This window comes from Dipodomys merriami, unplaced genomic scaffold, assembly GCF_024711535.1.
Source record: "Dipodomys merriami isolate MVZ:Mamm:240054 unplaced genomic scaffold, mDipMer1.0.p SCAF_85, whole genome shotgun sequence".
Classification (NCBI taxonomy): domain Eukaryota; kingdom Metazoa; phylum Chordata; class Mammalia; order Rodentia; family Heteromyidae; genus Dipodomys; species Dipodomys merriami.
The window spans coordinates 4,187,866-4,203,099 of record NW_027206457.1 but is presented as its reverse complement, the minus strand read 5'-3'; the positions used below and the strand labels follow the sequence as shown (position 1 = coordinate 4,203,099).

General features: G+C 43.5%; 1 protein-coding gene across 5 annotated transcripts in view; it reads right to left on the bottom strand.

Annotated features, from left to right (window-relative positions):
• Positions 1-617: 617 nt before the first annotated feature.
• The window catches only part of Abcc12 (ATP binding cassette subfamily C member 12), a 77,682-nt gene continuing 63,065 nt past the window's right edge, over positions 618-15,234 (bottom strand). For 4 of the 5 annotated variants that reach the window (XM_070011891.1, XM_070011893.1, XM_070011894.1 and 1 more), the window contains 7 exons: positions 11,173-11,262; positions 8,036-8,225; positions 7,460-7,619; positions 5,922-6,000; positions 4,840-4,953; positions 1,465-1,629; positions 618-1,370 (listed from right to left, as the gene is read on the bottom strand). In XM_070011891.1, coding sequence (XP_069867992.1) covers positions 1,284-1,370; positions 1,465-1,629; positions 4,840-4,953; positions 5,922-6,000; positions 7,460-7,619; positions 8,036-8,225; positions 11,173-11,262 — 885 coding nt within the window. In that variant the 3' untranslated portion in view covers positions 618-1,283. Of the gene's footprint in view, positions 1,371-1,464; positions 1,630-4,839; positions 4,954-5,921; positions 6,001-7,459; positions 7,620-8,035; positions 8,226-11,172; positions 11,263-15,234 lie in introns of those variants that run through there. The other variant, XM_070011895.1, reaches the window with a different exon arrangement.

Sequence of the window (15,234 nt, the reverse complement as noted above, 5' to 3'; positions counted from 1 at the left end):
TATATTCTCTTGGGAATATCCCAAGGATCTTTAGTCCTCACAAGAAAGTGCACAGGCTTCACAGGAACATCACAAGGGCCTTCATCCCTCACAGGAACATCCCCAGGGCCTTGAGTCCTCTCAGAAACTCTACCAGGGCCTGATCTTCTCAGGAATACTATGAGGGCCATCAACACCCACAGAAATACCACAACTTCTTCACTCCTCTCAGAAATACCAGGAGGGCTTTCCACACCCATCAAAACACTACAAGCTTCTTTAGTCCTCACAGGAACACCACAACAGCTTTCAATACCAAAGCATGAGGAACTGGCCAGAACTGTGGGTGCATCCCTTGGCAAATACTGCACAAGAGCCTGGCAGACTATTTCCTCTGCTAATGGTATCCTAAGTAGCAGGCACTCACTCCTGAGGCTACTGGGAATATGTCTTTGCTGCAGCAGCCCTCATAGCAAAGCCTGAGGTTGGAAAGAAAACCTTTCATTTGGTCATCAATTGTGTAGGTTTATTTCTGAGTCAAAGGAGAAGGAAGGCAATGAGAGTCTATGGTAAGGAATAGAACAAAAAAATCAGAATATTTTCAGTACAAATAATTGCAAGATGACAGTTCAGGGTGGTTTAATTTCCTATTGCATTTTAATGACCAATAAAGAAGATATAAAAATGTCATTTATAGAGAAACACCAACATTTTGTTTTCCTGGTTATTTTAACAGATCAAATGGAACTTACAATATGATTTTTCTTACTTTTACTTTGTTTTGCCAAACACTATAATCAAGCTCTCATGCTACAGATGTGTGAAGTTATAGTTTGTCACATATCAAGGTAGATGTGAAAATTAAACAGGAAGAAAGCTTCGCTCTTTCCCCTCTGTTGACAAGACAAGGAAACCCTTGTAAACCTCATCCATGGGTATTTCCCTGTTCTGATGGTTTTGACTGGCTTTTAACAGGAAGTTGCATTTCTATTCTTAGGCATGAGGGTGGTGTTGGTAGGGACTCATGAGGGACCCTCTGGGTGTTAGGAGGAAAAGGGAAGTTTTTCTTTTAATTCATAGCTTCATGGGCCTCTGTTCACCCCTGGGAACCAACCCCAAGCCTGCCAGACGAGGTAAGGTACATGAGCTGGGCAGGGAAGGCGCCATGCCCCAGCTCCTCGACTTGGCCCATGCTCCTCCATAGGTGGGAGGCTGTGCCCAGGGCTGCTTGCTGAGATGAGAGCAGACTCCTCCTCCCACACAGCCTCCCTCTCCTCCTCCTCTCAAGGCAGCTGCTGGGACTTTTACAACCCAACTTCTGCTGCTAGCAGCATTGCAAATGCAGAATCTGGCTTCTCTGCGAGGACTTCAGGCTTGTCAAACTCAATCACCTGGAAGTCAGAGAAAAAAATGACATTTCAGACTATCCTCCCACCATAAAGCCCAAACATTTGAGGAGGTAAGACCAAACAGAGCTTCCTGCACCTTCCCATTTTCCATGACCAAGACGATGTCACAGTTGAGAACCGTGTTTAGACGGTGGGCGATGGTCAACACTGTGCAGCCTTTGAAGGCATCTTTGATGGTGCTCTGGACAAGGGTATCTGTCTTGGAGTCCATGGAGGCAGTGGCTTCATCAAGGAGAATGATCTGTCAAGGAAGGGAGGAATGTCAAATTAGCCAATGCTGTGCCAAGAGGAAAATTTATAGTCTCAGATCTATTTTTTTTTAAAGGAAGGGGAAACCATGCAACCTATGTTTCTTTGGGCCTGGTTTACTTCACTTAACATAATTTTTTCCAAGTCTTTCCACCTCCTAACAAATGGGGCAATGTCATTCTTTTTGATGGAGACATAGAATTCCATTGTGTGTGTGTGTGTGTGTGTGCATATATATATATATATATATATATATATATATGCATATATATATATATATCATTTTCTTGATCCACTCATCTACTGAGGGGCATCTGGGTTGGTTCCATATCTTAGCTATGGTAAATAATGCTGCGATAAACATAGTTGTGCTGGTAGCCTTACTATGGCCTTGTTTGTAATGGTTTGGGTAAATGCCCAAAAGTGGGATTGCTGGGTCATAGGGGATCAATATGTGGAGTTTTTTGAGGAACCTCCAGACTACTTTCCAAAGTGGTTGAACAAGTACATGTGTAGAATAAGCAGAAAAGGCCAAAAGCTATGTACATATGACCACATAAGATGATGTTAAGCGAGGGGCTGGGAAGGTAGCTCAGTTGTAGAGCGCTTGCCTTGCATGTATGAGGCCCTGGGTTAGATTCCCCAGCACCACATAAGCAAAAAGAAAAAAGCCAGAAAGTGGTGCTGTGGCTCAAGTGGTAGAGCGCTAGCCTTGAGCTGAAGAGCTGATGGACAGCGCCAGGCCCAGAGTTCAGGCCCCATGACAAGACCCCCCCCCAAAAAAAAATAAATTAAAAAAGATGATGTTAAGCAAAATGAAGCCCAAGAAAGGGACACAAATATCTTTTTTCTTTCTTGCTATTGTTTCTAATGTATTTATAATGTACCATGTGATTTTTTTTTGTTGCTTTGTATGTTCCTTCCCCACGCTATAACCTCTATTTTCACTGTATTTGATGTTGGTGCCCTGCATCTTGTATATACATTTCTCTAATTTGGGGAGGGGAAGGGAAAAAACAAAATACTTAAATAAGGATACAGGTTGACCCACTGTAACAATGCGATGTACAAAACACTATGTTGAAAATTAACTTTACAACTTCAGCAGGGTGGGGTTGGGGGGGAGAGGTAGTTGTGGAGGTGGGGAGGGAAGGGATGGCAGGGGGAAACAAAGGAGGAGGCAACAATGCTCAATAGGAAATGTACTCATTACCTTGCTCATGTAACTGTAACCCTTCTGTACAACATTTTTACAATAAAAAAGTACATAATAAAGGAAAGGGAGGAGACAGGGAGGAGGAGGATGAAAGGAAAAAGGATAGGAGGAGAAGAGAGGGGAGGAGGGGAGGGAAAGGAGAGGGGAGGGCACTCAGAGGGGAGGTGATAAGGAATGGAAGGGGAAGGAAAAGCTGAAACACATCTAACAAAGGGACAAAAAGGACAGTGAAATAAAAGCCAGATCAAACCATGTTTATCTTCAGAGGGACTTGCTGGAGAAATGAGGGTTGTTTGTTTGTTTGTTTGTTTGTTTGTGTTGGTCCTGGGGCTCAAACTCCGGATCTGGGAGCTGTCTCTGAGCTTTGTTACTAAAGAGTTGCACTCTACCACTTGAGCCATAGCTCCATTTCCAGTTTTTTTGGTGCTTCATTGGAGATAAGAGTCTCATAGACTTTCTGCCCGGGCTGGCACAATCCTCAGATCTCAGCCTGGCAAATAGCTAGGGATTATAGGCATGTGTCACTGGTGAGGTTGTATAGTCTTTGTTTCTCTTTTTAAGTGGTTTATTTTAACTCTTAACACTAAGAAGAACTATTGCATAGGCTTTCTCTTGTGTGTTAACAGGAGCCAGCATGGAATATAACAGCAACATTTATATAAATTTGCTGCTACTAAGGTAACACATTATCAGGAATTTAGGGACAAGACAGCACAAATTCACATCTTACAAGTCCTCAAGTCAGGATAGCATCAGGCACTATCTGCCTTCTGTCTGTTCCTGCTTCTAGGGACCTATACCCCTAACCCACATCAGATCCCCTCTCTCTCCTACATGCTTCTCATAGAGACACATGTGAAAACACAAAGCCCATCGAGATCCAAGATCATCTCCCCACCTTCAGATCCTTGACTTAATCACACCTGCAAAGTCCTCTTTGCCTTGAGAGAGAACATGTTCTCAGGCTTTGGGTATCTTAGCTTGAACACCTATATCAGAGAATGGGGAGGAGCATTATTGTATCTACCAAAGGCAGATATTATTTTATAAGTCAGAGGACTTGACCTTAGCTCCAGACTCTGCTTGATCTTGGCCAAGTTACTCAATCTCCCTGGGGCACTGTTCTCTCACATACAAAAAAATGGTTACTTATACCTTATTATAAACATGAAACCCAAACACACAACCAAAGAGCTGTAAGTAGAGTGACAGCAAACACCAAGTACAACCAGGCTCCCTTTCCCCTACCAGTAGTATTTCTTAAGAGGATGTTATTTCTAAAATAATCATATTCTCTTCCTCCTAATTAATGAAGCTAGCTTAGTCACTAAAAAAAAAAAAATTAACAGTCAGGCCCTAATGGCTCATGCCTATAATCCTGTCTATTCAGGAGACTGAGATCTGAGGAATGTGGTTCAAAGCCAGCCTGGGCAGGAAAGTCTGTGAGACTCTTCTCTCCAATTAATCATCAAAAAGCCAGAAGTGAAGTGGTAGAGTGCTAGCCTTGAGCATAAAAGCTCAGGAACAGAGCCCAGACCCTGAGTTCAAGCTCCAGGATGAGGAAGGAGAAGGAAAAGAAGGAAAAGGAAGAGGAGAAATAACACGTACACATTTTACCAATCTTCTATGCTACCATTCTGATGGCCTTTTTGAGTGTCCTGAGCTCCGTTGCTGAGAACTCAGAATTGTTCAGGAACAAAGGGAAAAAGTTGAGAGGCAGACTTTTCAAACTCAAACTAGAGAACACCTAAGCAAGACCTCCTGGGGCCTCACCCTGGGAGGAAGACAATAATGTTGTAAGTGACTATTTTTCAATTTTTACCCCCTCACAACTTTGTCTTAAGAAAAGCAGATTGGTTTATAAATGCCTCAATTGCTGTGTCTTTGCTGAAAGACAAACATGGGATGGCTCTACCTTCTAGATTGAGCAGCGCTGTGGGAAATGCCCAGAACTTGACCAATCCATTTTCCATGCTATTTCCTTACTTTTGAATTACGGAGAAGTGCTCTGGCCATACAAAGAAGCTGACGTTCCCCCACTGAGAAGTTTTCTCCACTTTCTGTGACTTCTGCTTGTAATTTTTCTGGGAGTTTCATTATCTAGAAAACAGAGAAAATGCCACATTTATGCTGATGATCCATAAAATTGTCCTGCACCAGCTATATTGATTACCCCCTTCTCTTGCATTCATCAGCTTGCTTTTATTTTATTGCAAGAAAGGACGTGCAAAACAACCACCATTTCAATATTGCAAACAGGCACAGGCAGCACCAAGGGAGTAGGCGGATGTTAATAATTTAACATCACAGTATGACTCATATAACCCCTGTAGACAATTCACCAAAAGAATACAAATGATGCATGTATGACTCTAAAGAACATAAACAAGCAGAAAGGACTTTCAGAATCTCCATTTCTCTGGACAAAATAGAAAAGGCAGGGAAGGCTTTCTGAGGAGGACAAGGCAGGGTCTCCACTCTCCAGGGCAACCAGCTCAAGTGGCTTGGGGTGATGCTCGTCTTGGCACTGTGGGGCTGCAAAGGTGGTGTGCCCACTTTGACCGTAGGTGAGACTGTGGCTTTTGCGCAACAGAACCCCAGATCATGGATGGCCTGAAACACCATGTCCTCAAACCAGTTACACATGCCATTCCCAGAGCATGCCACATCCACTCATCTGCCTGCGGTTCCTCTGTGGAGTTGTGGGGCATTCTCTCACTCAAGAATCAGGTAGCATTGGCTTCAAGTCTCCATTCTGCTACTTACTGATCTCAGTATGTTAGATACTTCTTTGAGGTTTAATTTCAGCATTCTAAAGTGAGGGTTCAGAGAGCTGTGGTAAGAAGCAAAAGAAATAATGCATATGGAGCTCCTGACTAGATCAGTGCAGTTAAACAGCACTTGTGGCTGTTCTTAGTAATAAAGAGGAAGCAAAGATTGTATTCTCCTGACCTAGATGGCACCCACAAATAAACCTGGACATGTGCTTGTCAAATTTAAAGCAGACTAGGTATCTGGGTCACTGGTGCTGGGAGATGGAATCATCCTCTGGAGCTGCAGAGACCTACTGTGTCTCTCATGAACGTTCTTTCCAGAACCTGCCAGAGCACTTCATCGCTGTGACTCCCAAAGGGATCCAAGTTGAACCTGCAATGAGGGAAAGAAGGAGCTGGATTTTTCTGGGGATGAGAACAAGAGGAGGGAGTGTTCTGAAGATGAGAACAGGGGGAAGAAAAGCGTAGTCAGCCACGACACGCAAGTGGCCTCTGGAAACAGAAAGGCAAAGAAATGGCCTCTCGCCTGCGGCTCATAGGAGAGAAGAGGAGTTGAAGTGTGCAGTGCTCAGCCAAGCTATGATCAGGAGCAGAGAACACAGAGACAGGTAAAGTCTCAGAAGACAACTCGGGCTTCCTTACGTCCATGGATAGCAAAGTAGGTTTGACCTTGTACAGATTCTTGACAGAGAGACATTGGGGGGGGGGGGAAGGGCAAGCAATACCAGTTGGTATTTCATTCTCTTGGCCTTCAGAAGCCAGAGGTACATCTGTGGCTCCTAGCGCCTTGCAAAAGATTGAGCATGTCATAGACAGGAGGAAAATTAATGTTTTACGACATAACTCAATTAGCTGAGTGTAGTAAATATAGTCCCCCTACTTTGTCTGGGATTCACTGGGAGGAAATGTCCCTCTCACTGGACCATCTGAGAAGCCATAGTCTTCTCCCTTGCCTTTGCTTCCACATCAGATCTTGAGCCTACAGAAGTTGCAGCCCTTAAAGATTTGTAGATAATGGTGTGTGTGAGAGAGAGAGAGACAGAGAGACAGAGAGATAGAGAGACAGAGACAGAGACAGAGAGAGGGAGAGAGAGAGAGGGAATGAGAGAGTGAGAGAGAGTATAGATTGAAGAGTTGAGCTGCAGTCTAGAACAGAGGCACATGGATTTTTTTTTACTCAGGAAGTTGAGAATATGGACTGGGCATTGGTTTTGTAAAACCAATTAGTTTACATGAGTTTTTCTTAGTACCTCTCTCCCTAATTTCGATGCCAGAATTATTGAATCATATTTGACTGATTGGTACAGAGCACTTTATTTGTTCCAAGTTTGTTTTCTTAGTAATCTGTCTGTATTAACTGGAGTATGTGACCACTAGTAAAAAACTAACAAAAAAAAGTTGCAATTCTGCTCTTCTTGTATGTGCATGAATTCATACATTTCCGAAGAGATACCTACATTAATAAGGGACCAATTATTCTACTACGCACTCTATAGTACTTTTGAGAGTAGCCATTACCAAATTCATGGCATTAAGTAGGGCTATCCAAGATGACTTGGATATCTTTTCCTCATCCATATGAAAGCATCTTGCCTATTAACAATGCAGTTTCTGAAATGCCAGTAAGGGTCAGAACCTGTCCCTGGCTCCCTCCAAAGCTGTACACAAAAGCAGTTAGCAACAATGATTCCTAGGGCTTTGAAGCTCCTATGAATGTGGCTTCCCTAATATAGGCCTGCTTGGGCCTGCCACACCCTGGGGACTCCACAAAGATCCGATTGGCCTTGTTTCATGATTCACAAAATAGGAATGCACGATCAAAAAACAGCTACCTTACTGTACCTACAAACAGGACAGGATCCTGGGGGATCATAGTCAGCTTGCTTCGGAGGTCCTCCAGACCCACGGTGCAGATATCCACCTCATCAATGAAGATGGTGCCGCTGGCGGGCTCCACCAGACGGAACAAGGCCATTCCCAGTGATGACTTTCCTGGGAACCATGAAAGCAAGAATGACAAATCAAAACATCACTTTGTTCTTTCCTCATAATCCAGGCGGTTAATGAAGGGAATGTTTAATACTGACACTGGCTGTGTGATGATAGTGCAGGCAGGAGGCACTGGGTGGCCCTAACAGTTAACCCATATAGCTCTAGAAAGCTCTTCAGCCCACAGCTTATTCTCTGGGCAACATTTTGCCAGAATGACTCATTAATTAATTCAAATGCTAGTGTGTGTTTGCTTTCAACACCACTCATCCCGAAATCCTAATTTACAGTAAAGAGAATTGAGAATAAATAATAGTCACATGCACAGACACACACAAAGGACTCTGGTATAGTTTAACTAACACAGGGGAAAGTCAAAGAAAATAACCTGAAAGAAACAAAAGCAGATCTCTCCTCACCAGAACCAGTTCTCCCAACAATCCCAACAGTCTGCCCACTCTGGATGTTCAAGTTCAGCCCATTGAGAACCAGGGGAGTGTTGGCTCTGTATCTCATCCGGTAGTCTTTGAACGTTATCTCCCCACGACTTGGCCAATCCTTAGGACAGGACCCCTCTCTGAGGGGATGAGTGTGTTCAGGAACACAGGTCTGAAAGGTAGAATAACCAATGTTGGAATAATAACCACTTGATCTTCCATTTATTTAATTGGTTTCTATTTGTATATTCATGCATTCACATGGGTCTCAAGATTGAGGTTCATGGTGGTCAACTATACCAATAAAAACCTGCAACCAAGAAACTCACATTGCAATGATAAGCAAGGAAATATGGCAATGTGGCCCATGATAGAATATGGACTGTGACTTGTGTGGCAGATAGGACAAGGGTAATACAAGTACTTGAGAGTTAAGGAAGGCATCTACAACGATGTGACATAGGGCAAGATGTCAAATACTGAGAAGCTGCTGATGACAGAGATTTTGAGTCTAGATCCCTCCACACAGGGAAGAAAGCTAGCGTCAAGGGTCCTGGGGCGAAAATGAGCTTTGACAGTTTGAGGAATACAAAGTCAAGTGGCTAAAGCTTAGTGAACAAAGAATAGTGACTGGATTCAGCAAGGGACAGGTCACTCTGGGCGGGCAAGTGTTAGCAGTGTGACCTTGAGGTTGTATGGCAAAGCTAGAGACTTGAGATCTGCAGATTCCAATACTACATTATTTCAATTTCTACTAAAGTCACCAAAGTAGTACAAGTAGAAAGATTATAAGAATGCAAAATGTTAAATTCAATGGGAAAGGCATCTTCAAGAAATTAAAAATCTGGCAGGCAGCTGGGTGCCTGTGGTTCATGCTTGTAATGCTGGCTACTCAGGAGGCTGAGATCAGAGGATCATGATTTGAAACCAATCCAAGCAGGAAAGTCCATGAAACTCTTATCTCCAATTGAACACCAAAAAGAAGTGGTGCTATGGTGGCTCAAGTGGTAGAGTGCTAGCCTTGAACACAAAAGCTCAGGCCCTAAGTTTAAGCCCCAGGACTAGCATACACACAAGCACAAAAAAATAATCTACCACACCTGTTATTCTAGCTACTCAGAAGACAGATCTAAGGATTACAATTTGAAGCCAGCTAGGTGAAGAAAATCCATGAGACTCTTATCTCCAATTAACCAGTAAAGAGCAGGAAGAGGAGGTGTACTTCAAGTGGTAGAGTGCCAACCTTGAGGGGGAAAAAATGAGAGTTCTAGGACCTAAATTCAAGCCCTAGTACCAGCAAGAAAGAAAGATAGAAAGAAAGACAGGAAGGATAGAAAGGAAGGAAGGAAGGAAGGAAGGAAGGAAGGAAGGAAGGAAGGAAGGAAGGAAGGAAGGAAGGAAGGAAGGAGGGAGGGAGAGAGGGAGGGAGGGAGGGAGAGAGGGAGGGACGGAGGGACGGAGGGAGGGAGGGAGGGAGGGAGGGAGGGAGGGAGGGAGGGAGGGAGGGAGGGAAGGAGGAAGGAAGAAGGAAGGAAGGAAGGAAGGAAAGAAGGAAGGGGGAGAGACGGAAGGAAGGAAGGAAGGAAGGAAGAAAGGAAGGAAGGAACTCAAAGCCTAAGAGCAACCTGGCACCATTGTTACCTTCTGAATGCCTATAAACAGCTAGAAATAGAAGTATCAGGTGCCCCAGCCCAAATATCAGGTCTTTAAGCAACTTCAGTTAGCTGAGAAAACAATTACACTCAGAGTAATTTAACCACTAGAAGATTTAAAATTAAGAATTAAAATATTGAAGAGAGCATTGTCAAAGCTCATAGAATTCACAAACATTATAAACCATGATAATGACAAGTTGCCTTGTGAAGATTAAAATGTGTTTGTGACTTTAAGTATCACTATCTCACAATACTGTGAAATTTATGTAATCACTTAACCTCAATAAAAATGTATAAAAAATATTTAAGAGAGGCAATGCTGTAACAGCAATAGTTTTAATGTGAGGAATCTGCACACTTCAAGCATTTATAATATTTTAGAATTTAGGCTTATGATTCTACTTTAAAATGTGTAATTGAATAATTGATTTAAACATGATTTTAAGTTAAAAGCTTACTGCTTATGTACTATGGTGGAACTATCAGGAAAACTTAGAGCTCACTATATTTACAAGTTTAATTTATTAGACTTACATAAACTCAATAAGTTTTGTTTGTTAAATGAGATCATTGAGGTACTTAAAAAGGAAATTGAATGTATTAAAATTTAAAACATCATTTAAAATGTTTTAAAGTGTTTAATTAAGTTTGTAAGTGGGGCCAAACACTATCCAAAGGCCCTTAAAAGTGATGGCTGGGTTTTAGAAACAATAGCAGCATTTCTAAGTTAAACAGAAAAGCTTTTAAGGAAAAGTTGCATTGTTTTTGTTTTCCAATTTACAACTTTCATCAAATATGAATTTGTATAGAACAAGGTAAGCCACCAATTTTTTTCTTGCTATAGAAACTATAGGTAAAGGATTTTTATTCTTTAAGGGGAAAACGTCAATTTAACTTCAAGAATTTTAGATGAGGCTGGGGCATGGCTCAAGTGGCAGAGAGTGTGTTTGTGTGTGTGTGTGTGTGTGTGTGTGTGTGTGTGTGTGTGTGTGTGTGTGTGTGTGTACCAGTATTGGGGCTTGAAGTTAGGACCTTGCTCTCACTTGGCTTTTTTGCTCAAGGCTTGTACTCTACCACTTGAGCCAGAACTCCACTTCCAGATTTTTACTCATTAATTGGAGAAGAGTCTCACAGACTTTCCTGTCTAGGCTGGCTTTAAAGTGCAAATTGCAGATCACAGTCTTCTCAGTAACTAGGATTACAGGCATGAGCCACGGGTGCCCAGCATAGTAGAGCGCCTTTCTAGTAAGTATAACGTGCTGAATTCAAACTCTGGTATCTTGAGTGGTAAGCTTTTTAAGAGGAGAGATGCCTGGTCAGATTTGGGTTTTGTGGGCGGGGCGGGAGGGTTGTTTGGGGGGAGACTTATTTTTTTATGTTTTGCTTTTTAAAGATCCCCTTCCAGTACTTGCTTAAGCAAAGCTGAGAGAACATGTCTTCATCTCTCAGAAACTCATTTCTTACCAAAATATACTCCCTTAACTGTTCCACAGAGGTGAACTTGGCCTGGGTCTCAGTTCCTGTGCGCACACACACCTGGAGCAGTCCACTGAGCTGGAGGGAGGAACAGGCCAGGTTAGAGCCCTGTCCTCCCGGCTCTGCTGTCCACCTACCCAGGCCAGCCAGTGAATCCCACTCTCCTGCCTTCCCAGCCAGGCACTAGAATGGAAGATGCTCCTGTTGGGTTAAGCATTTCCTTTGTATTTGGGAACAAAGGATGTTCCTTGACACTTCAGAGAGTGAAGATCACCCACCACCCCCTCTTTGAGCCCATGGCTGTCAAGTAGGTTTTTCCTTTGAGACAACTTCTAGGATCATCATGCTACTCCCTAATGAAGTCCTACACCCCAACCACTTCCTGCTCTGCTCCACCTCACCCACAGCTGAGAAGTGACTAAAACCCCAATCACTACAAGAGGTCACAGAGCCCTGAAGTCTACCTGCTTGCGTTAGAAAAATGAAGACTCAGACTGGGGAAGGCAGCTTGCTAATGACCTATTTTAGGCTTGGATCTTCCAGAAGCCAGCCCCAAGTTTGAGTGCCATGCAGACATTGGGGCAGATTGAATTAAGTCCCTTGCCCTGTGGTACTAGTATGTCCACACTAAAACCCTGGTGCCTAAGAAGGTTACCTCATTGAGAAAAATGATCTTTATACTTGGCTTTAGGATCTTGAGGCTATCTTGGATGACCTGCATGGGCTCTCGTTCAATGACAGGCACTTTAACAAGAAACACAAGATGGGACACTAGGCATGAATAGCTTATGCCTGTTGTGCCAGCTACTCAGAAGGTGAGATCTGGAGGATCTGAGGTGGAGATTTGAACCTCAGCGTTACCAAACTAACACAGGAGGTGAGCCCAGAAAGGACAGAAAACATGAGAGTAGAGAAGCTGCCAACTCAGGATGAGTTCAGGAGATTCTGTCTCTTTGGGGAGCTCTGTGAGGCCATTGGGGCAACACCCAGAGTTTTCCAAAGCCAGGGTAACATAGCCTCTGGTACCCAGGAGATTGGGTCTATAACATGCAATACCACTACATAACCCAACCCCTCAGATGCTAAATACCCTTACATGAATGGCAAACTCCTTGCATACCTTGCATATGCATATGTAATTCTGTATATAACACATATATGCATACATATTATGTATATTTGAATGCTAGGCAAATAGTTGTTACACAGTGCTTGGAGAATAACTACCAGAACAAAAGTTGACATGTTCAGTACAGAAGCAACTGTTTTTCCTGAGTATTTTCAACCCACAGTTGAGTGAATCCACAGTCAGTCACTCCCTCAGGTGTTGCTGGGGCTGTTCCTAGGTGTGAGAGCCCCTCCCCCATACCTCCAGCCAGTCCTGGATGTGGAATAAACCTTGAGGGCCAGTTGGCCTATGCTGGAAGGGAGGGGAATCTCCAGCATCACCCTCGATGGACTAGGGACAGGACTGTCTCACTCACTACACTCTTCCTGGGCAGGGGTGATGAGCCAGGTACTGGTTGGGCAGTTTTGTTTTTTTGTGCCAGGACTGATGCTTGAAATTAGGGCCTTTTGTTCTCACTTGCCTGGCACTCTACCATTTGAACCATACCTCTACTTCCAGCTTTTTGCTGGTTAACTGGAGATAACTGTCTCACAGACTTTTCTTTCCAGGTTGGCTTCAAACTGTGATCCTTAGATCTTAGCCTCCAGAGTTGCTACAATTGTAGGCATGAGCCACTGGTGCCCAGCTTGCACACTGTTTTTCTGAGTTTGGCCCCATAGACTTGTAAGGGTCCCATTCTAATGGACTGGCAGGATGATACTCAAAGAAACTTCAGGAATGATCAGACAGGACAACAGGGGAGTGTGGCTAAGGCGTGGGGTCAGGGTTATCTTGAAGGGAGTGGTTGGGAAGACAGAATGAGCTGAGGCATTTATGATCATTCTTTCTCCTACCAGCCAAGCTCCAGAACGCAGCAAGTGGCCTCACACACAGGAGGCCATGGGTTCTAATGGTGTGTGAGGTGCTTGTGGAGCAGCTCACAGCTGACAACTGTGTGCTCTTCTCAGAGGACCTCCCTCACACCTCCAATTTAACATGCGCCAGGGCTTTCCAGTGCCCTTAGAGCAATAGCATTTGGCAACACCTACAGACATCCTCAAAGATGACAACCTAGGCTATCTCACAGGTACAGGCCAAGGAGGCTGCTACCATCAAAGTGTACCCAGGATAGCTCATCAAAAAAGACTATGCAGCCCAAATATGCTTTAAGCGGGCAGTATCCCGCCCCTGACTTAATAAGGCTGCATGAATTCTATCCCCAGCCACAAGAAACATGGATTTCTCAGACCCTCATCCTACACCATGCTCAGACTTACCCCTCTGCATCAAGAATCCTTCCTCCTAAATGGGAGCCAGGGTCTCATACCTGTAATTCCAGCTAATAAGGAGCTTGCGATCTGAGAATCATAATCCAAAGCCAGCCAAACAGGAAAGACCATGAACCACTTATTTCCATTAACCACCAAAAAGCAGGAAGTAGGGCTGTGGCTCTAGTGGAAGAGTATCAGCCTTGAGTGAAAAAGCTAAGGGATAGTGCCCAGGCCCTGAATTCAAGACCCAGTATCATCAAAATAATAATAATAATAATAATAATAATAATAATAATAATAATTCTTTACCCTTCTTCCTTGGATGAATGATTATCATTTGGGGGCTCATTTGGAAGTCACCTCCCAGCAGAGGCCTCTTCTGATTGTTGGATGTAATATTGCTCCCCCCAGCCTCCGTGAATCACATTTCCTACTTTAGTAACTTCATATAACTTAAAGGTTTTCTAAAAGCTTTCCACAGGGCATGGTCAGAGAGTTCACTGCCAAATCTCAGCAACCAGCACAGCTCCTGGTTCAGCCTGCTGCTTAGTAGCTTCTGGTGCCTGAGAATATGAGTCTGGATCCGGAATTGGGTATCTTTATGATCTAGTTTGATTTTTATGTGTGTGTGTGTCATACCTGGGTCTTGAGGTCAGGGTCTGAATGATGTTCTTTAGTGTTTTTGCTCAAGGCTGGCCCTCTATCTCTTGAGCCACACCTGCACATTTGACTTTTTACTGATTAACTGGAGTTTGGAGTCTTACAGACTTTCCTGCCTGGGCTAACTTCGAACCTTATATCTCAACTTTCTGAGTAGTTAGGATGACAGGCATGAGCTTCTAACACCCTGCAGCAACATGTTCTGTTAGGTAAATGGGTAACTGCTCTATATGTCCAGGGTACCCATCCAGGCCCAGAATCCCCACATGGGTGGGCTAAGCACTGGCAAGTGCTTATTCTAAGCTAAGGTGCTGGTGCTCTGTACTCAGTTTCTGCCCTGTGGAGCTGAGTGCCTGATTCTCACCCATCCAGGGACTTTCCTCTGTTCTCAAATGATGCTCTCATTTGATTCTCTGTTTTCCAAGTGGGGCTAATGCCAAAAAAAGCCACAAAGCCAGCTGGAGAAGAAGTGTTCCCTCAGACCTCAATGTGTGCAAACCCTGCTTTAATCTGACAGGAGCTGGACAACAATCTCATAGAAAGCCAACAATATCTATAGTGGAGAAGCATGACTGTCATTGGGGCAAGCTGTTTTTCTTGGACCAACTAAGGGAAACCATTCAAAGTCATCTGGTATTTTACTAGACAACAACAAAAGATAACATTCATCCATGAGGAAAACTAGCTACCCAAAGAAAATTCCTTTTTCTTACCTCAGAGTACTGAGAATGTATTTTTGTTCCTCTTTCTGACAAAAAGATCATTAAAACAATAACACAGAAGTTTCAGAAAGAATTGATCTTTGACCATCAAGGGTGTCAGGAAGAGTTATGATCACATGGAAGAGTTACAGAATTCTTGAAGATAGTGAGGATGATAGACTTTTGATAAATGGAAGCGGGAAATGCTACAAGAGTTCAGACAACCTTCAGCTTATCAGAGTCTACAGAAAAATTCAGGACTGGGAAAGGGGTCTACAAGGAAGCTGGACAATCCATAATCATTCTATAG